The sequence below is a fragment of the Berkeleyomyces rouxiae genome (assembly GCF_048999995.1).
Source record: "Berkeleyomyces rouxiae strain 22BRR77 chromosome Unknown BrBRR77_ptg000001l, whole genome shotgun sequence".
Classification (NCBI taxonomy): Eukaryota; Fungi; Ascomycota; class Sordariomycetes; order Microascales; family Ceratocystidaceae; genus Berkeleyomyces; species Berkeleyomyces rouxiae.
The window spans coordinates 2,497,620-2,521,488 of record NW_027396491.1 but is presented as its reverse complement, the minus strand read 5'-3'; the positions used below and the strand labels follow the sequence as shown (position 1 = coordinate 2,521,488).

The following is a 23,869-nucleotide window of genomic DNA, read 5'->3' as shown; positions in this document are numbered from 1 at the left end:
ACCAAGCGAACAACAAAGAAACAAAGCCGTTGGTGACGGCAACGTGAGATTGTCGGTTTTTTTTTGTGGGGAATCAGCGTTCCCCTTTCCCTTGGAAGAAAAGTAGGAAGTGGGGGAGAAGAGAAGAGTGAGAGGGGAGAGCGAAAAGAAAGAAAAAAATACGCCGCAGAGAAAGGAAAAACGTATAAAGAGATGCGCATGTAGTCGTGGACCGTGGTTCGATGCATGTAAGCCCGGCAGAGTTGAGGCACACAAGGTGGCGAGAGAAGAGGAGGAGGATAAATGGCGGTGAGTTGAAAGTGTATGCATACGATATATGCAGGTTTAATAGGAGAGGACGCGCAAAAAAAGAAAAACTCGCCCCCCAAAAAAAAAGCAAAAAAACTTTTTTTCGCAAAGAAAAAAAAATAGCCGAAAATCGAGAAGAGACCAAAAACGGGACGTAGGCCCGAGGTGACTGGGAGCACCGTAAAACAAAGAAGCGAGAAATAAACCAAGTCCAGGGTAATTCGCTCAGGCGCTGGCCAGTGAATCGTCTGGCGGCATCTGGCTATGCATAGAAACACCGCCGTTGTCGCTAGACTGGGCCGTGCTGGTAGAGCCCTTGCGCGGCTGAGATAGAATGACCTGAGCGGGGAAAACGACAATTTCGTCGTCGCCCTCGCCAGCGTCATTGGCCTTCTTGACCACCAGAGGGAACAAGACCATGCGAACAGTGGCACCACGCGCCTCGGCCTGTGCGGCGGTTTCAGAGACCTTAGCACTGTTGACGATGTGCATGGTCGAGGCGCGGAAGGGCACGGGCTCAATGAGTTCTCCCTCGGTGTCATACTCGGGTTGAGGAGGCGGGAGCATCTTATACTCGGCCTTTTGTCTGCGCATCTCCATTGACAGGTCAACAGCTTCGTGCATGACACGACGAAGCTGGGTCTGGATTTGGGCCTGGAGGTTTTGAGGAGGAGGCAGCAGAGCAGACAAAGTAAGGAGAATGGCCTGTACGACGGCCTCGGCGTCTTGGTGACGCTGCTTCCGGAAGTTTTCGCGGCGCGAAAGTAGAGTCAGAGTTATAGCACGCCATTGGCGCACGGCGGCAGGAGGGCCGATCTCACTAAGGTGCTTCTCCAGCTGCTTCAGCTTACCGCGCTGCTCACGATCCATACCAAAGAGGAAGCGGGTAAAGACAAACTCCCAGACCATGTTCATGGTAACTGACATGAAGACGTCCCGACGCTTTACACGATCGCGCAGATAGTGGTCGACGTTGGTGCCATCAAGGACGGAATTGTCAAGGCGGTCGAGAATCTTTTCGTCGTGGATGTGAACGGTAGGGCGGCAAACGTGCATGTCGGAGAACTTGGAGAAGCGCAGAACCCATTGTTGGATATGCTGGAACAGAGCGTTGCAGCGGGTGTCAAAGTGGTCCTCGTTAAAGATGTGTAGGTAGGTTTCAGGGGCACCGGCGCCAGCCAGGATCTGAGCTTGCAGTTCGCGAATGCGGGCACGCGACTCTTCAAGCTGAGTACGTAGCTTTGCAATCTCATGGTCTCGTTCTAGGATGGCCTTGTCGACGTCTTCATGGATGGCACGGCTGCGTTCGATCTCGCGGGTGGCTTCGTTGTTCTTGGCAGAAAGCTCATTATTGGCATGATTGAGACCCGAGTTGACTTCGCGAATGCGGGAAAGCTCCTTGCGAACTTGGATGAGGTGGTGTTTAAGATTGTCGATCTCGGCGTTGCGTTCGGTAAGTACGGCAGCAGCCTGTCTTGCGATGCCGACCTCAAAGTTTTGGCGCTCTTCCATGAGCACCTGGTTCTCCTCGAGCAGCTGGTCGACGCGGTTCGTGAGCTCAATAACCTGCATACTCTGACGGCGGCGCATCGAGTGCGGGCGCACGGAAGAGATGGGAGACCCGATCTGGGCATCGCCCAGTCCCTCCTGGAAGTGGTGGTAGCTAGTTAGCATCATTTTCGCGACGGCAGAGGCAAACTGAATGTGACGGGCCAAAGCGGGGAATGAATGGCTACGTTCGGCCGGAATGGGAACAAGACAATGGAAAAGGTCGCAGAAAAACAAAGGAGGATGGCGATGTGGCAGGCTTGGAATGGGTGCAAGTTGGAGCGCATGGCTAAGGGAGAAAGACAAAGAGGGCAGAGGCGAAGCCTGGGGACTCTGGCGGCCTGGTAAATCAGGGTGGCTGGGGCCGTGGGTGAGCCTGGGGTTGGGGCAGGAGCGATGGCAGCTTGCGCAGCTCTGAATGGACAGTCGCTTGAACCTCGGGTAAATGGGAAATGAAGTGGGGCTTCGCGGTCGCGTCAAAGAAGAAATAGTGGGGCGGACTTACATAGCATTCGGGATCGGGCTCTTCCTGCGTGGCTTCTTTCGCTCGCACGCGGCCCTCGTTGGCGATCGGTTCGGCCTCAAGCCCGGCCAGCTTGCCTGACTGGAGCTGAGACCGGAAATCTTCCACCTTCTCGGCGTTTTCACTGGTCAGCGTCAGATCGTTGTGGCTCTGGCTGCTTCGTAGGCCCGCAGCAAGCCGGCGATCAGTGCGTCGTAGACGCAGGGATCTGGTAGTCATAAAGCTGCCCGGCGAATCAGGGCGCGGCGCCAGGGGTGGCGTTGATTGGCGAGCTAGGCTTGTGTTTGAGAGTGAGCGGCGTGCGGTGGGCAGCTGCCCCGCGCTGGAGCTCGTGGTTATGCCAACTCCGGGCAGCGCTGTCGTTGCACTGCGGCCGAGTGGCCGCGGTGTAAAGGTGTCATACACACTGCGGGCCGAGGTCGGCGCAGACGAGCTTGTTGGCTTTTTGCTAGGTGAGTCAAGAGCCGCAGTCTCGGGTTCAGGTGAAGCAACACGTTGGTTGAAACTCAAAAGGCGCTTGGTAGGGTCTGACAAGGGAATTTCACTGCTCTTCTGGGGTTCGGTATTGTTCTGGTTGGGCGATGGTTCGCGGAGAGTAGGCGTGCGCCTTAGCGGAGAATCGCGGAACGTGCGTTCTTGGAAAGGCGAGTGTTGTAGCTTCTTCTCTGGGTCGCGATACATGGAATTTCGTGGGCGGGGGCTGGCCAGTCGGGTAATCGGGTCTGGCGTGACAGAACCCCGGCGGGCAGCAACGCTTTGTTCGCGGAGTGGGCTTTCCTCGCCAAGTGAAGAACGGGCACCGCGTAAAGCCGGACTGCCGGTCATAGAACGGTCAAAGGGGGAAGCCGGCCGGTTTAACGAGTAGCGCGAGCTTCTTCTCGGCGTTAGGGCCCCAGGGACAGCACCAGTCGAGGGCTCCTTGGGGTCTTCTTTAAGGGGCGGGAGTGTGTGAGAAACGGATCGCGTTGGTGATTTTGTGCTGGACGTGTCCTCCCAGTCTGGTGCGGTGCTGCTGGAGATATCCGGGTTCTCGTCGCAAATGCTGCCATCTCGGAGGTCAAGATGGCTGGGGATTGTGCGCAACTTGTCATTTTCTCTCTGAGATACACGCTCAGCAGCAGCAACTGAGGGAGACATGGCCGCCTCCCAACTTCGCGTGTTGTCGTGGTCAAGTGGTAACGGACTCTCGACTCTCTTAATCACATCCTGAGCGCGGCCTTGGGCCTTCAGACGCGCAATTAAATCCTTCGCACAGCTCAACTGCATCTCCTCCTTCTTCTTCAACTCCTCCTCGCTGCTCATCTTCTTAATCTCTCCCATCATATCCTCTTCATCATCTCCATTAATCTTCAATTTGTCTGATGACAGACTGCGGTTACTGGCAGAACGAGCAAGGCTGCCAGTTCCGGTCTTTTCTTTTTCATTGGTAGGCTGACTTTCAAACTTGCTTGCAAGGCTTGCAACACCACCCGAGAGTGACGAGGAAAGTGTGGCAATCTCAGCGGCACGTAACAGGGATGACTGTCGCCAGGTTACTGTCTTTCCGGCCTGCTCAATTTCAAGGCTACGGTTGGAAATTGTACTGCCAGTTCTTCTAAGTCTGAGATAGTTCTCAGGTGCTGTGCTAGAGCTGGCGTCGTGCGTTTGACGGGGCTTCTCGCCTTCAGGGTTTCTCAAGCTGTGGAGGTAGGCTTGCTGGCGAGAGGCAGGCCGAGTAAGAGAAGGCGATGGAGTCCTTGGGCACAGATCAGGAACCTTGAGTGGCATACGAGAAACCAAAGGCTTGTCGGATTGCGAAGCTTTGAGGTTCTTGTTATTCCACCAGTGCGATTCACCAGCCGTGTAGGCTGCTCCAGAGTCCGATTCTGAGATCTCGGTCAAGAACGAGAGGTTGGCAGCAGGGTCCTTCTGAGGGTATCCAGAGCTCTCTGAAACGCCGTCGTCATCATAATCCGGAAGAACAGAGAAGGCACCATCATTCAGACGTGGCGGTGATGATGGGTAATCAGAGAGCACAGACTCTGCACTTTTGAATTTGTCACGAGAGCGAAGCATTCTGGCGTTGGTCCCGCTGGACGTAGCAGATTCTTCATTGGCAGGAGGCGGAGGGGTTGTGCATGTAGTTGATGGCTCTGGAACCTCGACCACAGACTCCGAGTCTATGCGCAAACTCCGGCGGGCGCGAGATCGCCTCTTGTTGTTGCGCTTGGTATAGAAAGAAGAAAAGTCCAAATCTTCGTCATGTTCGTTGAGCTCCAAGACGGGAGACATCGGGGTATAAGCGAATGATGGCTCAGTAATGGACTGCCCGATGGTAGACATTTCAGGTACAGAGGTTTCTCCGATTTCAGACATGGGGGCAAGCTCTGAGATGGCATCATTGGGAGCAGTCACGGTCTTGTGCCCCTTATTAGGAGAGGAAGGGGCTGAATTTTGTCTGACATGCTTTTCCAAGGCTTCGACTGTTAGCTTTGCAGGTTCTTCGACGCTCTCAGTATCGAGCTTTGGGAGTCTTCGGCTTCGGCGCTTCTTTCTAGCCGCAGTGCTTGCTTCATCGTCAGAAGCTTCGTTCAAGATGACGGCTTTAGTATTGTCAGTAGAAGGCTGAAACTCGGGTGACTTCGATTTTTCAGTGGAAATCTCAACAGTCTCATCTTGGTTGCTCGGTGAAGCATCAGTTCCACGCTTGACAGCTTCGCCAGACTTCAACTCGTCAACTTCGTGGGTTGTTGCATCATTGTCGGGAATAGAAGATTCGAGGTCTCGGCCAAAGCTCCACAGGGAAGAAAACCATGTAGAGGGGCCGCTAGTTCTCATTGTCGAAGACTTTTCATTGGAAGATAAAGCAGTAGAATTGCGAACAGAATCCTTGGTTTGTTCCAAGATGGCATCAAAGGTTGGGGCAGGAGGAGTAGTCACGGTTTCGGATGTAGGAAGCTGCATGACAATGTCCGTTTCCATCTTCGGGGTTTCGGGGACAACCAAAGGTAAAGTTTCCACAGGTTCGTCGCTCTGAGCACCCTCTACCTTGAGCTGGCGCGCAGTTGGCAGACCAAGGCGGCCTCTTGAATCAGTGGGTGAAGTGACGAAAACCTCTTTTAAAACATCAGTACCAGGGGCGTCGGTGCTCACACGTGAGCGAGACCGAGAGCGAGATCGGGACCTGTTTCTTCGTTGTCTGTATGCATTGGGCTTCGGCATCCAAGAGTCGTTGACATACTCCGACGCAGAGATTTTCTTGTGCCCTTCAGAACCTTCATCCAAAGGATCCGGTGTATGAGAACGAGACGTAGATGGGGTGGGCTCCTTCACAGTCAAAAGAACAGGAGGTAAGGGCTCTTTGGGGGCCTTCTCGACGGAGGGGTCAGTAGCAGAGTTGGCAGTTATAGCGGCGGCCGCCGCAGTAGCTGCTGCAGTTAGCGCTGCAACAGAAATGCGTGGTACGGCAGCTTCGCGGCCGAGAGGTTGTGCAAAAGAATCGGCAACGATGGAAGTTGGTGCAGAGAACGAGATGCTATCGTCGAGAAAGTGATCGTCGAAACTAGGCTCATTGAGCTCACTGAAAATGGTCGATTCAGGGCCAAGTCGTGGAGTCTTAGGAAGTTCAGACTGGGAAATTGTCGGCCGAGCAATGGTAGTGCTACTCTCAGGCTGGTCTAGGGGCAGCGGAGAAGCTTCTAGCAAGAGAGTCCCATCGTTCGTAGTTTCATTGTCATTGGTGACTTCTGTGGCAGCACCGGCTGGAGGGACAAGATCTGTAGTTTCGGAGGGATCAACGGGCTTGACAACGACGGTAGAATTCTCGGGCTCCGTGACGACATCCATCTCTGTACTAGCATGGACCTCGGTGATAGGCGCTTGGTCAATAGAGTTGGAGGTTTCGACAACAACAGCAACTTCGGGGGCAGGAGTCGACTCGGCGGTAAGAGAAGATGAAAGAGCGCGTGACTTGTTTCGCCTGTTCTTGCGTTTGCTGTTTTTACGAGGCATCCAATCATCACGAACGCCCTGGATCACATTCTGCTCTTTGGAAGCTTCGGCGGCAGACCGAGTGGCAGGTTCACTTAGTTCAGGAGATTGAACCGTACGTTGATCTTCAGATTTGGGAGTTTCCAGAGGCTGGACAACGATGGCCAAGTCGTCTACAATGTCGGCAGACTTGGAGGATTCAGTAAACTCTGGTTCAAGAGGTGCACTCAGCCGAGGAACGGGATCCACTTGGTTCGAAGTATCGAGAGCACGAGCCCATGGCATCGTACCAAACAGGCCTTGAGCAAACTCCTGTGATGGTACTAGAGTAGGCTCAGAAATGGTCTGGGCATCGGGGAATTGATCCACTTGGGCCTCCTCAGGGGCAGTCACCTCGTTGGTGGCAATAGATCTCTCGGTAGCTTTCAGTTCGTTCGGATCAGGAAGCTCTTCCAAGTCAGCAGGCTCTTTCACAGCAAGAGGCTCTGTTGCGGCAGTGACTTCGACAATTGTGGTAAAGTCCTCTGTGGCGTGAATTTCCTCAGTGAAAGTAGGATCATCGGTTGCAGAGAGTTGATCATCTGCATGAGAATCGGCAGCAATGGCAATGGTGGGAGGCTCCGTATCAGGCACAGTTATCTCGCAGAGTGATTCGCTCAAGGCAGGCTCCTCTTGAATAGCAGTCTCCTCCAGTGCCGCAGCTTCTTCGTTAACAAAATGCTCTTCTACATCAGTCGAAACAGGCTCCCCAGTAACGAACTCTTCAAGGGCAGGAGATTCGCTAGAAGAAAGATCGTCCTGAGCAACAAGTGGCTTTTCACCAGAAACCTCTTCTAGAACAAGGGGTTCAAGAGAAACAGTAGGCTCTTCGCTGGTAGGGTGCTTCTCTATGACCATAGAATCTTCATCATCAACAAGGTCATCGATGGGAGGAGGTTCTGTAGAAGCTAGCGGATCTTCAATAGCAGCAGCCTGAGTAAGAGCGAGTGACTCTTCTAGGACAAAAGGGACTTCAAAACAAGGCGTCTCGTTTGTAGAATCAGATTCACCAAGAGTAAGATGCTCGTTAGCAACTAAAAGCGCTTTAATAGTTGCAGCGTCTTCCGAAGGGAGAATGTTGTCGATGATAACGGAATCTTCAACGGCTTGGGTCTCTGATGGCAACAAGGATCCAATACCCTCAAGTCCTAGTTGTCTGTCAATTACCAAATTCTCTTCAACATCAGTAGAAGTATGGGTTATCTCTGGCTCGGCTTCCACGTTTGTATAAGTAGATTGGCTGGCGTCAGGCAAAGCATCCGTGCTAACTTGCGTATCGGAATAGTTCAAAATTAGATCAAGAGGCTGATCAGACAGCTCAGCTTCGAGATTAACGGAGACTGGTGACTCTTCGGTAGCAACTTCAAAGTTGTCTTCTGTGGGCTGTTCATCGATATGCAAGTCCTCGGCCGGCACGCCTCTCTCAAGAGATGAGCCAACTTCGCCACCTAGCCCCAACGCAAAAGTCGGGGTTTCGGTGTTCAAGTCTTCTTCGGCAACATCTTGAGCTTCGGTGACGTTTTCAGTCGGACCCAACTCCTTGAAATCGTCGGCGTCATGAGTAGAGTGATGATCGAGGGCCAATGCCAATGCCGCACCTTCGTCGCAGAGCTCCAGATCAGAGTCAGAGTCAGATTCCGATTCAGACTCAGAAGACTCAGATAGAGGTAAAGAGACAGAGAATTGGCCTTGAAGGTTCAACTGACGAAGGTCAACAGTGAAGTCTTGGGCAGGAAGCGTTTGAATGGGAGAGGTGTCTTTGATAACTTCGGTCTCAGCATCAGACTCATCATCACTTGGAATAGGAACATCCTCTGGTCGAAGTCCAACATCAGCGACCCATTCGGGCTCTTGGGCGACCTCGGTAGAATATGAGTTGTCTTTTTGGGTATCCTCTGAGATTTCAGCTTCGCGTTCGACCTTGATGCAAGACTCTTCAATTATTGGGGCAAGTTCAAGTGTTTGATCTTCAGGCAATGGAACAACTTTGGGATCAATACCGCGAGAGCCAACCTCCTGGGGAATAGACGTTACTTGAGAGAAAGATTGAGTTTCAAGTGTAGCTTTAGTCTTGACAATGTCTTCAAGTTCAGTTGCGATACTGGTTACAGGGCTAGGCTCAATCGCAAAAGCAACTTCGGTATCAAGGCCAGATTCAACTTTGAGAGCAACTTCGGAGGTACTTTCAGCGGAAGTTTCAAGAATTTCAAAACGCTGGGCGGTAGCTTCAATGGTAGGCTCAGCCTCAGCCTGAACCTCGACTACAAAGGAGTCATCAGAAATAACTTCAACTTCCGGAATCACCTCGGTCGTAGAAAGGACAAAACCCGTAGTCATGGCCTCAGAATCAACTTCAAGAGCGGACACAATCTCGCGACTTGCTTCAGTAGCAACCTCAGCCTCGGCAACAACATCAGACTCGTCATGATTCGGGGTAGCTTCAGTTTCGGGGGCAGCGTCGATAACAGTGCAGCCCCCTAAATCTGAAGGAGTTTCAGAAGAAATTTCCACTTCAGATACATTGTCAATCTGGATATGAGCCTGAACCTCGGGATCAACGTGGGCCTCCGAGCTAATCTGCACTACAGGGATAGTTGTCACATCAGAAGCAAGCTGTGTGTTGGCAATAGTCTCGGTCTCACGAGCAGTCGGAGTCTCAAGAACAGTGACAGCCTCAGGGATGGTTTCAATCTCAACAAAAGGGGGAGTTGTGGAAATAGACTCGGCCTGGGCCTCGGTGGCATCCTTGGGAGTATCTTCAGACGTCTCGACGAGACCATGAAGGTCAACCAGCGCCAGATCAGATTCAGTATCAGGCTTGAATTCTCGCTCAAGAGGTGCTTCCTCATCGATTGTCTGAACTGGCTCCTCTGCTTCAGCATCACTGTCGTCAGATTCTGGAAGAGGTTGCTCTGCAGCAACAGCAGGGTCGGTCAGAAGACACTCTGTCCCGATAAAAGAAGATGTAGCATTGATATCAACTTGAGATACCGCTTCCGAGGAGGTCAGATTGCTGACAGTCTTGGTATCCTTGGGGTCAGTTTCAACAGCATCAAGAGCCGGTATTTCAGCAGAGACTTCGACCACTTGAGTTAGGCTGCGATCAATTTGCTCGGTTTGCACTTCGCTTTGATGTTGAGTTTCGGGCTCCAGGATAGAAACAACAGAAGCAGTCGCAGTCGCATCAGAGACAGCAGCCTGGGTAGCTTCGCGAAGTTTCCGCTTCATCTCTCGTTGCCGCCTTCGGCGCTGACTGCGAGACAAGGTAGGCGAGCCAATGGTTTCGCTCGCGGCATCTTGGCTAGGGTTAGGAGATGTGACAGGAGACAAGACTTCGTCAACAGGGAGGACCTCGGTAGAAGGTACCTCAGTTGCCGGGGCAGCTGTTAGAGCCTTCACAACTAAAATAAGATCAGTTGTATTTTCAGATTCAGGGACAATCTGAGGTTCTTCCTGAGTTTCAAGAGCAGATGAGGCAGGAATATCATCGGTTGCCAGAATCTGGCCGAGATCGCGACTGACGGGAGAAGGTTCCGTAGCAGAAATACCAGTTTCGGGAATGAAAACCTCCACGGGCTTCAGCGAATCTTCACCATTGTTTTGGAAGTCGGACTCGAAGTCATCGGCTGGATCTTCAGGAAGGGGAATGGTCTTAGGGTAAATATTGGTATCAGGGACAGATGTAGAGACTTTGGAAAAAACCCCGAGAGTGAACTCATGGGTATCATTCTTAGTTTCCTCGTCGGACCCAAGAACGGTTTCCTTGGCTAAAGAAGCCTCAGGTTCGTTTGACAACTGAATTTCCAACTCGATCGGCTCCGGTTGAATGTACTCCTGAGCTACGGCCGATTCCTCATCCACGGCGGATTCCGCATCGGTAGCATATTCGGGTAGAGGGCCATCAACGATATGTTTGGGTGAAGCAGGGGTTGAAGGTTGGATATCAGCACCACTCAGAGTATTATCCAATGACTTCTCGATAATCTCCTGACTCGATGGATCTTCGACAGCTGGTTCGAAGGGTTGCTGCCGAGTAGGCGAGGTAACTTCGAGAGATTGATCGAGTTCACTTTCTTCGGCAACTTCAGGAGCTGGAAAAGTGACCGGGGAGGTTGGAGAGAATGAAGACTCAGCCTCTTGAGGGGCTTCAGGATTCGTAAAGGAAGATTTATATGGCGCAGATATTGGGGGCTCTTCAGTGAGAGGACTATCTCTAGTCTGGATAACAGGTGTAGCCTCCTCGTGAATAAGGGCCGAATCGCTGACTGCACGATTCAAGGCAGAAGTGTGTTCTTCAGCATCAACAAAGAGATCTTCAACAGAGGCAGGTTCATCCTCTATTGGGCTCTCTGGAAAAGGCACGTCACAGCCAATGAGGATCGAGTGTTCCTCGGGAATTTCAAGGGCAAGAGGCTTCTGAGGATATTCATCTACCAGAGAAACGTTGGCATCGCTACTAAGGGGAGTCTCGGGAGCGATCTGTTCGTCAACAGGATACTGCTCAATGATGTTAAGAGACACATCCGGGACTATGATATAGGTATGTAGGTTAGTAAAAAGAAGGAGAAAGCCTGGAGCAGCCACAAAGGAAAGCCAGGGGCAATATCATGGGGATACATGATTATGCCAACTCACCATTAAGGCTAGGGTCACCGCCTTCATGCGCTGGGTGATCCGGGGGGCCTGTGTGTTAAGGTTAGTATGTGTTATATGGCTTGGGTTTAAAAGGGTTGAGGGCAATGCAGTAGCGAGGGAGCGTGAGGAACTGAGGTTCTTCGAGTATACGTACTGGGTATATGCTCAGTGGCTTCATCTTCCACGGAGAGTAAGTTGGATGTGGTGCAGTTATGCGAGTGGTCTAGAGGCCCAATGGAGTCAGGGCAGGAGGAATGTGTGTGGCTTGCATCGACACTGTCATGATGCACGACAGCAGGTTGGGTATCAGCAAAAGTGGAGACAGTGGTAGCAGCAGCAGAGGTGGTGGGAGGACTGGTAGCAGGAGTCGGCTCATGTACATGTGCATATGCATTTGCATCTGCATGTCCAGCAACACGTGCAGGTGCATATTCATATGCAGACCCCTCCTCTGCACCGGCGTCAGGTTCCACTCCCGTCTTCTGCGGGGCTTCCTCTTGGTCACCCACTTGCTCCTCCTGCGGCTCCTGATCCTCACAACTTTCCCCTTGGCTCACTCCTTTAGATCGGACTTGTGGTTCGTGCATTAAAGCGGGCTCGATGTCAAAATCTTCCTTTCATATTAGTGTCATGGTTCTCATCATCTGCCCTTCATTCTTCCTACCCAACGAGCAGATTCGTGTAACCTACCAGTGCGAGTAGAGGCAGTCGCTGCATCAGCGGAATTATCGTGCTCGTCTTCTCTACCATTACTCTGAGATGCAGCCCGGGCTTGTGCTTTGTGGGCCTGTGCAGCTTTACGGCCCCTGAAGAAAACGTCAAAATTGTTATATCCATCACGTCCAACAGCCGTTTCGGGTTTCTCAGGAGCCGGCTCGACGTTCTTGGGCTCAGTAGGGTCTATAAAATTATGAATGGATTAGTATGGCACTCATTGTCGATTGATGGTAGCAGGTACCAATGAGAGTCTAAGGAGGTACACATACCCGAAGGACCTGCGGCAGCAGCGGCAGCAGCAGCAGCTTTAGCATGATTCTTAAGAAGGGCCTTGTGTCTCCAGTGGGCACTAAGAGCCTTAGCTTTGACAATTCCACCAGTCCAAGACCCAAGATCCAACGACGGTGTCTTCACTCTAATCGGATCGGCGTTGAAGTCGGGTTCGGAAAGGACAGGCTTAGTTGGAGGAGGGAAGACCGATCCATCATCCTCTTTGACAATGGGTGAATTGAACCGAGGTTCAATAACATCTGCGAATCCAGTTTCAGTGACAGGGGCGGGAGGTAAGGTATTGTCAATAACCGATGAGTCGTTGGCTGTGGTGTAGTGCTCATCGAAAGGAGATTGCATTGATGGGGAAAAAGCCACAGGGTCTGTGTCGAGCTCAGTAATAGGCTGAGTATCTGGCTCTTCGGTTACCACTGTCTGAGAATCAGGAACAGTCGGTTGAATCTCACGAGTCAGGTTCTCATCGTCATCAACTGATTCGGGGATAGGCTGGTCGACATGTTCACGCACAGGTGACGTCTCATCTACAATACAGTCATCGTCATTTTCATGGATGTTCTCTGAAATGGCCACAGGAAAAGATGAGCCCTGGTTATCCTGACTTTCAACAGGCTGGAGCATGGGCTCATCTTCCACGATGTCGGTTGACGAGTTTTCCGCAGATTCAGACGACTTAGGCGTCATAAATATCGGCGCACTATCAAGGGTGGGAGTGGCCTCGATCAATGAAATCTCGGAAGGGCCTTCCTGAACAGACAGGCCCTCAGTTGCAGCTTCAGTCGTCATATTGGTCTGTCTGGTCGTAGGAAAATCGAAGCTCACTACACAGGAAGTTAGTAAAAGATACCATTTGATGCAAGGTTTCAAGAAAACATACCACCATCATTTGCTCCTTCTAGATTTTCAAGAGATTCAGCGTCGCCATCAACGGAGCCAGCAACTGTAGATATAGCCTGTTCAAAACCCTCGTTACCCAAATCAGGAGAGAGCTTGTTAATAGGAGTAGAAGAGCCTGAGGCAATAACTAGGCCTCGGATGTGGCGTGGGTTGCTCAGTGTAGTCCATGATTTGTGCCCAAGCAAAACCGAGCTGGGGGAAGGAAGGCCTTTGCGAAGGCGTTCAACCGGGATGCTTTCAAAGCCTTCTTCATCTTGCTCATGGGACGAAACGACAGAAGCCACATCGCCCTGACTAGTGGCATCCTCAGGAGGATTCACGAGGGAGGAAACCGAGATTTCTACGGGACCTTGAGTTGCAGGAGTGGATGAAGAGAGCGGGTTGCTGGTGGATGCTCCGGGTTTGTTGAATCCAAAGAACCTTTGCCATGGGGTATGAAGACGATTTTGAGAGTTTGTGGGCACCAAATCCGCATGGGAAAGTGCGTTTTCGGTAGGTGAGTTCGAGGAACTCAAGTCGTCAAGATCGGTTTCAAGGTCGGAGGTAACGGAGGCCGGGCCACGGTTTGGAGAAAGGGCACGAGGGGTGAGAGTTTGATCAGGTTCACCATCCACAACAGAAACACCATCCTGGGTCTCAACATTGGCCTCAATTTCCGTTTCTACCGACTCGCCGAACTCCGCTTCGGCGTCTGGTATGGCACTCTCATGTGTCTCAGTAAAGGCATCTTGAGCAACGATTTGGAGAGCTGGTTCGGATGAAATTTGGTCGGTAGGGGGAATGCTGTTGTCATTTTCGGTACCAAGAACAGTGTCGTCAGGGGTAATTTCACGCATCGAGATTTCATCATGAGTGGCATGAGGTATATCTACCGGCAATGGCTCAGAGCTTTCAGGCACAAAAGTCGCAGACATTTCGGTGCCAGATGTTGCAGATTCCACCTCAGTCTCAGACTGTGCGACATCTTGGACATTCTGTTCAAGAATGACCTCAGCTCCAAAGTCTTCAGAAAGGTCCTCATCATCGGACGGCAAAGGTGGGTAACAGTAATCGGAATATGAGGCAAGGTCAAGATAATCACTAAGGTTGGGTTGAGAAGCGTCCTCTCCATTCATGACGGGAGTGACAGCTGACTCGATAACTTCACTAGGCGAGTCAACAATAGTTTTGGAAAGAAGAGTGTGGTCATCCGGAATTGACCTGTCGGAAATGGAGCGGGTTTGAGGCTCAGTGTCGAGAAGAACATCAGGAACATCCTTATCGGTAGTATCAATAGCATCCAATTTGACAATAACCGCAGAGGCTTCAGCAGAAGTTAACTTTTCAAGAGAGATGGATGCTTCAGACGTCTCATGGTAAACTTCAGACTCGAAATCTTGCGAAATGGGGTTTACTGGCGGTTCAGAGGTAGAAGATGAAGCATCAATAGCTATTTCTAGAGGAAGAAATGAAGGTGTAAAGTCCGGTGAAATCTCCTGGGCCTCTTCGGGAACCAAGGGCGCGATTGCGTCACCTGTAGACTCAGAGGCGATAAAATCATCAGACTGTTGAACCTCTTCTTTGACAATTTGGAGGCCAACATCAGAGGAAACTTCGGTCAAGACTGGTTCAGCTAGTGTTTCCAAGACATCGCTAGCAACCTGGGTAGTTCCACCCTCTTCCAGAGCAATTTCCTTCATGTCAGAAGAGATTTCAGTGTGGGCAGCATCTTCAATAGAATCAGCAACAACAGATTGGGCATCAGTCTCGAATCCTGAATCGGTGATTTCTCGAGAACCATCGGCCTCAATGATGTCAGATGAATGGTTAACGTCAATATGGGCAACGACGGGGGATAGTTCAATCGCAGTGGTGTGCTCAATATCGACGTTGAGATCATCTGGAATAGAAATAGGCTCAGAAAGAAGGAGGCCCTCCTCCACAACAGGGGATACTTCAACCACAGTGGTGTGCTCAATATCGACGTGAGAATTATCTTGAACAGGAACAGACTCAGAAAGAACGGGAACCTCTTCCACAACAGGGAGTGACGGAACAGCCTCAACAGACTCGACACTCTCAAATACAACTGGGGGTTGTTGGTCAAGAGCATGGCGCTCCCCTTCACCGATGGAATCAACAGCATGAGCGGAGTCTTCAGTCAAGCCTAGATCTTGAATCGTTGTCTCTTCAGCAGACAGAGGGGCCTCGAATGAAAGGGGAAATTCGACGGTAGGATCCTGCTCAGCTGGCGCATTATCGAAGACACTACCCTTGCGAGCATCAGGAGCATCGTCGATGACAGGCATCTTTTCAAACACAGGGGCCTCTTCGAATGCAGGAGTCTTTTGAAGAGTGGATGTCTCGTGTACTCCAAGAGTTTCCTCAGCAACGCGACCGCTCTGAGTAACAGTCTCCGGTACAATAGACTCGGCATCCACAAATGACACACTATCGGCGACCGCAGAGTCCAAAGGTTCATGTATAACAGACTCGGAATCTTCTTCAGTTTCTTCGATGACAGGAGAGAGGCCATGCTCGCCAGCTTGCTTAGAGATACTATCGTATGAGATTTCGAGATGCTGTTGAGTCTCGTTCTGGTTCTGATGACGGGAAGATTCTTCAACGGACACAGAAATGTCTTCCACTACAGTCGGAATTTCCTCGACAGGTGTCGAGACCTCAAGCACGCGGGCGCCTTCGGCATTCTCATTTCCAAGCGACATGGACTCACCATCGGGTACCATGATATCAACAGGCTGCTCATCTTCAAGAACCATCGCAATATCTCCCTGAGCAGGAACAACATCGTCAATAGCGGATGTATGCTCTGAAGGCTGCGTATCAAGTTGAGTTTCGACTGCATGGGATACAGAAGACTCAAGGCTATCAGGAACAGACCCGGGCTCAATTTGCTGTTCACCATCTTGGTCATTGAAGTCATCTCGACCAGGGGTAGCCTCCGGGTCGGAAACAAGCGGGACCTCGGCATCAGCATTTTCGCGCGCAAGACTATCAGGTAGATCGTCGGGAGTAGCAGCGAATGAAGGGGTGATCGGCTGCACGGTAACCTTAGGATCTGAAGTAATAGGGTCAACCTTTGCAGGGGGAACATCCATTTCTCCAACACTAGCCTGGGACACTTCAACTTGGGCCTCTTTCTCAACTGCTACAGGTTCATCTGCCAGAGTGAGTGTAGTAGCGGCGGCGGCGGCGGCGGCGGCGGCAGCAGCCTTCTTAGCTCTCTTTCTTCGTCTTTTTTCCTTCTTGCTCAACTTGGATGACGATCCATGACTGTGTTCAAATTGAGGCTCATTGCTAAACTCAGGAGAACTAGACTCCGTGAGAGCAGGAGACGCTGAAGCGGATACATCCAGAATAGGAGTGTCAGCAAGTGTTAGAGACTGATCGGCAGGGATCGGAAGCGCTTTGGGAGTAGAAGAACGAGAAGACGCATCTGTGGCAATGACATCGGAAGCGGCCTCTTGGAAGTCATCCTCGGTTTCACATGGTGCCACCTCCAAATCTACAGGCGCAGGGTTGCAAATATCATCGTCGGGTCCATCAGGCAACGGGACCTGGCAGGCGGAATCAGAAAGTGGAGGAATTTCAACAGCAATGTCAATTTTCTGAGTGACGTCGGAGATCTCATGATGCCTCGGCACTTCTTGTTGCACAGGCGTCTGTTCAATCTCATGATTTTCATCCTGAATGAAGACGTTCTCCTCAGTAGAAGTTGGTTCGGTAGCCAAGTCGCAGGCAGCCACAACCACATCATCAAGAGCTTCATGAGTCTCCACTTCAATATCTTGAGCACCCAATCTTTCAGTCACCTGGTCAACATTCTGAGTCTCACAAGGCTTCTCATCATCAACATTTGTGTCAACCTCAACTGAATAAGGAACGAAACCACTGTGCTCAATGCCTAGGCCAAACGCCAATGGACCAGACATTCTGCGACTTCCAGGTCTTGATGACGTCGGTGCAGGCTCCGCAGGTGCACTGGGAATATTTTCAGTAATTGTTGCGGCAGACACAATATCAGGTGACGGAGCAAGGAGCAGAGGACGGAAGCCAGTGGCCGGATCAAAGCCCTGTTCCTCTTCAAGCGTATTCAGATTCACACGGGCTGTGTGTGGAAGAGCACCGTGTTCTTCCCCTATCGCAGAGGGCTGACTAGCTAAAAAAGGATTCACTGAAGGGTCGAAATGAGAAGCAGTTTTTTGGAAGTCTGAGGCAGATCTGGAACGAGAACGGGATCTTGGACGAGAGCGCTTGACAGAAGGCGACATATCGCTCGATGCACTGCCTTCTGAAGATGAGGAAATAACCTGCTGTTCATGGCGAGTAAGTGGAGGAAGAAACAGAGGAATGAGAGTGCCAGAACCTCGAATCGTGCGATCAACAGAGGAATGACGAGAGCGACGCGTAACTGTAGGAGACGTCGACGGTGTGGAGAAGCTAGGAGCAGGCGACTGAGGGGTTGAGCGAGGGGGCCTGAAGGAAACAATTGGGAACGCAGTCGTGCTTGGTGAACGGGTTGGTGTGTCAAAAGCCGAGCTTTTTCTCCGGTGGTGGGCAGAATGGCTGTAGGCGATTCGCTCATCAGGTGGCGTGTCTGGGCGGCTGTCAGGGAGGGGAGGAAGGTCTTCATTCACTGGAGAGATGTCGGGCGAGTTCGGGTCACTGGGAGGTAGCATCAACAGATCTCCGTAGATAGGGTCAATGGCAGGCTTGACACGTCTCCGTGGAACAACCTCGGGGTCAAATGCTGGAGATGCAGGCGGAGAGGGTTTGTCTTCAAACTTGGCCTGGACTAAACCATCATTCGGAATTTCGAGAGTCAGGTGAGTCTGGGTCTCGTCGACATTTTGGTGGAAAGTAGCCTGGGAAACATCCTCAATCTGCTCTTCAACCGTAGCTTCAACAGACTCGGTTACTCCCCCTCGGCCGACACCCTCGCCAAGAGTGTCGGCTTTATCTAAAAAAGTCTCCTGAGGGTGCGACTGGCCAGACTCTAAACTATCCTGGGGCAGTGAAGGGCAGTAGCTAATGCGATCGGGAGAAGCAGGGTCTTGACGGGCGTCAGAGTGAGCCTCACTGGTGATATCGCGGCTTGATGAGATGGCAATATGGTGGTCTTGGCTGACTACATCCGCGCTGACAGCCGAGACGGCGTCCTGGAAATGATCAGTGGACATGGAGGGTGAATTCACCGCAGAGTCAACATCGCTAGGGCCCTCAGCATCAAGGCCACCACCCTCACTATGCGCATTCATACTTCTTTGCTTTCTTCGCTTGGCTCTCAGCTGGGTACGGGAAAGACGCTTTGGGTCTTCACTATGCCACGAGTTGCCCCATTTCGATGGGTCTGAGCCCGTACTCACGGGTGTAGATGTTACCGACGCAATGTTCTGACATTCAGCGTGCTCCGAGTGCGAAGCCTGATCCGAAGATTCTTGACCGGCGGTCTTCTCTGCCAGGATCTCTACGGAAGCATCAGCAGTGGAGGAAGCCACTTCCTGATGAGATACACGCCACGGTTCGAGCTGGGGATCGTGGCCCGGAGGAGTTGTTCGCTTGTGCATTGACTCGTGGGTAGCAAGAGCATCATCCATACCAGACATCTTCAGGCCTGCGGCCAAAGTGGCTGAAAACTCAATGTCGTCAAAGCCCCCAGGGATGCGAGAGACATTGTTGGCATCTGTGGCGTCACTGCCCTGTAGCTGGACATCGATAGAGGCATTACCTAATGTTGCTGGCACAGCGTGGACGGAAATCGGGGAACTAGGTTCATAGGCGGGTACAGACTAGATATTTCAAAATCAGCATCTATATTGACATCATACTTTTATCGAGAATTAATTACCTCGTGAGACTCATCAATGTCAGAGACTACGTCCTCATCACCAGCCGGAGGCACAAGTTCAAGAGTGTGGCTTGCTTCCTGCTCAGCGCAGTCGGATACGGATTTTACGTGATCGGGTTTGATCTCAGCCTCTTCCTTTCCATTTGACTTCTTCTTTCTGCTGGTTAATCCCGCAGTACCACCGACAAGGGCACCGGCAAAAGACCAACTATTACGCTTAGAGCTAGAGGATGTTGGTCGAGATGAAAATTCAGGTTCACGGTTGGCACCAACAGACTCTTCGGTAGAACGAGTTTGTTCGGCTTTCTCGTCAATGGCCTCCAGATCACTCTGCGCAATGTAGCTGCTGCGGCAAGGAGAAGCTTCTGGAGTTGGGCGAATGATGTTCAAAAGCGGTCGGCTGGATTGGTCTACAGCGGGAAGTGAAGGGCCAAAAGAAGCAATCAAAGACATGTCTTTGGGATGAGGGATGATGTTGTCGATCTTAACATCAGCGTTCGGCGACTCGTAACGGGATAGCCTCCCACTATCAGTGGGTTCTTCCACAGGCTCGCGGATGGCAGGAGTGGTGGAATGCGAAGCATCGTCAGAAGAGGAACTGGAAGAGCGTGACCGCGCGCCGTTGGTTGCAGACTCGATAGCATGACGAGTCTCGACAGACCGACCACGAGATTCTTCTTCCACGAGCTGGTCCAAAATGGTGGCCTGGACGTTTGTCTTGATCCCATCGTCAGAATCATGGCTTAAAACGGGGATGATGTGGTGAGATGGGTATTCGCGAGGTCCATGGGGCAACGGGTCGAATGGCTCTGATTCGTTACTGAAATCGGAGGATAACGGTGTTTCCTCAACTTTTTGGACGGTCTCGATGGAAGCCAGGGCCGCTTGCTCAGCAGCAGCTCTCTCAGTTTCACGGACCCGTTCCAGTTCCTCAGCGGCTCTTCGGGCTTGGGCCTCTTCAGTCCGCCGGAGTTCAGCAATTCTTTCCAGCTCGCGAGCTTCTTCAGCAGCCTTTTGAGCGTTACGTGCCTCAATAGCCTGCTGTGCTGCCAAAGCTTCTTCGGCATTCTTAGCCTCGCGTTCCTGATTCAATCGGGCCTCTTCCGCCGCCTTCTCAGCTTCAAAAGCGCGCTGACGGACAAGTGCCTCGCGAGCAGCTTGAGCCTCGGCTTCCCGAAGAATTCGGGCCTCCTCGGCAGCTTTAAGGGTGGCAATTTCAGCCTCACGGGCGCGAGCCCTGCGTGCCTCTTCTGCGGCTCTCTCAGCCTCGATGGCTTCTTGTGCTGCCTTTTGTGCGGCAGCCCTTTCAACTTCACGAGCACGTTGGGTAGCCCGTTCGGCCTCAATGGCTATTCTCTCGGCCTCAAGACGTGAACGCAGTCTTTCGGCTTTCTGCGCTTCTTCCAGAGCAATACGGGCTTCGCGATCTCGAGCTTCCTGGGCAAGTTTTTTGGCGGCGGCGTCTTGAGCCTTTCTCTCAGCCACACGGGCAGCCTGTATCCTTTCAGCTTCCTGTTGAGCTATCCGAAAATCACGGTCGCGGACCTCCTTGGCAACTCTCTCGGCAGCAAGTGCCTCCTGCGCTGCCCTTTCGGCCCTACGTGCAGCTTCAACTCGCTCGGCCTCTTCTCGAGCTATCCGTGCCTCAAGGTTGCGGGCTTCTTGGGCGGCCCGCTCGGCTTCACGAGCAGCATGTGCTTTCCTAACCTCTTCCTGGGCTAACCGGGCCTCTCGTTCCTGAATTTCGCGGGCAGCATATTCGGCCTTTTGGCGTTCGTGGCCTGAAATGGCTGTAGAAGATGAAGTTGACACTGCGTGGGTCCTTGCGTTGCGGCTCATAGTTTCCTGGTGTACAATTCTTCCAGAGACTTCGGTGATCTTCTTGTTCTGATGCGAAGATGGCGGAGATACTATGCTCACAGCTCGCGGGGAGGATGTAGAGCTTCGTGAAGTTGTAATGCCAGTTACTGTGGTCGTACCACCCTTCATAGCAGACTTCAAGGTGGGGAAGCGAGGAGGATCGAAAGATTTATCGGCAACTATGGATGAAGTAAAACCATCACGGGGAGGGAGGACAGGGGGCAGATCGACTCGCTTCGCCTCTCGAACCTCGTCTACTGTGGTGCTTGTCTCCTTGGTGACCTTTTGAGACTTCGAATCTGACTTGTCGGAGCTAAGAATCTTGGTCCCAATTAACGCAGCCGCACCCACCCCAATAGCAGCTGCTGTGAGGGTGGACTTGCTGGTCCGTTTATTTTCCTGAAACTGCGCTTTAGAATTGAGTGAAGGGGATGCATGGGGCGTTTTGAATGCATCATAAGGAACTTGGTACTGGAAGGGATTCATTTGTGGGTCTGATGATAAACCAGTCTGAGCGGTCACCTTCGATGAAGTTGCGACTTGGCCCTGAGACGTCAAAAGTTGACTTTGGGACTTTTCTAAGATGTACCGTGATTCGACATCCTTGCCTTTGCCGGAAGAGGTAGGTCTAGGTCTGCCCTTACGTTCTTCTCCATGGCGATCATAGAGAGAGTATGAAGTTTGCGTGTTGGCGGCGTGATATGAAGCATCTTCGGCAGTCCTCTTTGATTTCTGAGAGTCGGAAATAGTCTTGGCGGCAATGGCAGCTCCAGCAGCTCCAGCCAAGGCAGCGATTGGCGCGATCTTTGCAATGGTGCCCGTGCGCAAGGGCTTATTTTCGGTGGGCGATCTGATGTCGAAGATGTTGCTACCGAGAGGGTGTTTTGGCATTGGTTGTTGCAACGGAACATTCGCATTTGAGGACATGCTAGTCTGAGAGCGAGAGCCACTGGCTAGAGTGCGCTTATAAGTAGCCTGATTCGATGGGTTTTTACTATGAGAGTAGTACGGAAGCTCGGACCCGCGAGTGTTGTAAACTTGGGTTGAGTTCTTGACAGCAACAGGGACAACGTTGCCATAAGCTAGGCCGTCCGATGATGATGAAGCTGATGACTCGGAATCCGAATCGTCGTCGGCATCCTCCCATTCGGAGTCGGAATTCTCATAAGCACGGGTCAGGTGAGCAGAATTCTTCGCGGTCGACTTTTCACCTCGCAGAAGCTTTCTCTTCTGGCTGGTCGCGCTATCATACTCCTGTGTGGCTGTAAGCAAATGTCCCAGTTGTTTTTGAAGACTGATAAGCTCCCCATCTATTTGAGAGGGGCTACCCAGCGCCTTCCGGTCGCCTCTAGACACGGGTCTTGCCTTTTCTTTGCCCTTTCTATCTCTAGACTTTCTGGCTGTGGGCGTTGAGCCACCTGACCGCTGTTGATTCACAACGGTTGCGGAGTTGGAAGTCATTTGGTTGACGATGCTCGCGCCAATGACACCGGCAGCAACGCCAGCGGCAACAGAGGCGCCCGCATGCGTGTGGTTGGTAGAGCTAGAGGGTTGTCGAGAGTGGCTATAATGAAGTTGGCCCGGGAGCGGGGCTTGAGCAGGGTACGGAGCATATGGTCCTGGGTAGTACATCTGGGGTCCGTAGGGAGACTGTACGTATGGGACTTGGGGGTACATGTACTGCGTTTGCTGCGTTTGTCTCGTAGTATCGGATTCCGAGCCTGAAGATTCTGATGATCTGTCGACATATCCATGGCCGTAGGCCAAGTCTGAGTTGAGTGATGAAGAAGATGAGTTGGGCATCCCAGCGACACCACGACGTCTCTGACTGCGGCGGCGGCGGCGTGCCTTTTTCTGAGAAGAGCCCGCAGTAAAAAAGCGCTTAAAGAAGCCCTTTTCGCTAGCTTCGCCTTTAGGAGGTGTCAGACGGGAGACGTTCAATAGCGAAGAAGAGGTAGATGAGCCTGAAGAATTAGAGTTCCGTGATCTCGGCCGGCGTGGCTTCTTGTTTTCGGGGGCCGTGGGTGGTCGGTTTTGTGGGGTCGCATTTTGACTTCCGGTGTGAGTATGGGAGGGAGGGCGATACATCGGCCCTGGCACAGCGGAATAAGGCGACTGAAGCTGGTGGTGCGGCGTGGGAACAGGCGCCGGGCCACTGTTAGTCAGCGGAGGTGCGGCCCCATAAGGCTGAGCGGGATACGGTATGAAATGGAAGGGTTGAGGGAACTGGCTAGCTGGTTGGGCAAAGGGGACCGGCGCAGGAGGAAAGCCTTGGAATCTAGGGTCGGTAAAAGGCGGGGGATATGGGTATGGCATGGAAGGTGGCTGCTGTGTAAATCGCGACGGTTGTGCGGCAGAGGGAGGCGCCTGGCGATGCTGCGTTTGCTGGGAGGGGAGCTTTTGGGCTTGGGATTTGGGCAGCGGAGGCGAAGACCCAAGCTTAGGGGCGGGGGGTAACGGCTGTTGTTGTTGCATGGCCGACGGCGGGGAGGGCAGGCGGCCGTCACGAGACGGAAGTTGTTGCTGTTGAGCCTGCGGATATCCATAGGACAGAATTGCAGGAGCAGCGGCAGAAGGACCGGCAACAGGCGCCATCCGGGCGGTGGTCTCGCTCTCACTACGCTTACGTTCGACTCGCTTTGTGGGGCGTCCGCGGGGGGCCGAATCAATGCTCTTTCGATGAGGACTCATGGTAGAGAGGGTGGCTGGAACGTAGCAAAAGCTGGTTGATAGGGGCGATGGAGTGTGTGCTCGCGGGTGTTTGCGCAGAGGCTAAAAGTGACAGAATGTTAGAGGGTTGGGTTGGAGGTCGCAGAGAACGAGGTTGAGGTCAGAATCATGCGGGCAAAACAATCAGAGCGTACTCAGACCTGGTGATCCCATGGGACAAATCAGCGGGCATAGACATGCAGTGTGGTGTGTGTAGCTGAGCACGGGATTGGGCGCTCTCGATTGGCTGCGGCTGCGCTCCGAGCAGACAACCAAGCAACTCAAGGCGAGACAGGCACGATCAGGGTGCAGGGAGCCCGGATATCACCAACGCAGCAGATCGTGACTTGGGCTGGGATCGCGTGGGATGATGCACAATGAGCAGTGCAGATTCTTGTGGGTGTCGTGGGAGCACCAGCAAATGTGGAAAGCGGAGGAGGAGCCTCTGGAGACACGGTCGACGGTGGAGGGAAGGAGGGAGGGAAAAAAGAGAGGGAAGTGTATAATTGTCCAGGTGGTGTGTGCGTTAATTGGTAGCAAATCGTCAA

General features: G+C 52.3%; 1 protein-coding gene across 1 annotated transcript; it reads right to left on the bottom strand.

The window, feature by feature from the left end:
• Nucleotides 1-513: 513 nt before the first annotated feature.
• On the bottom strand, nt 514-23,303 carry BROUX77_000719 (uncharacterized protein; the record flags this gene model as incomplete). The annotated part of the gene is made up of 8 exons (XM_073752253.1): nt 514-1,935; nt 2,342-10,896; nt 11,003-11,050; nt 11,157-11,612; nt 11,693-11,902; nt 11,989-12,828; nt 12,885-18,693; nt 18,753-23,303. 8 exons carry the CDS (start codon nt 23,301-23,303, stop codon nt 514-516), a joined length of 21,891 nt encoding a protein of 7,296 aa, XP_073608956.1.
• Nucleotides 23,304-23,869: the final 566 nt, after the last annotated feature.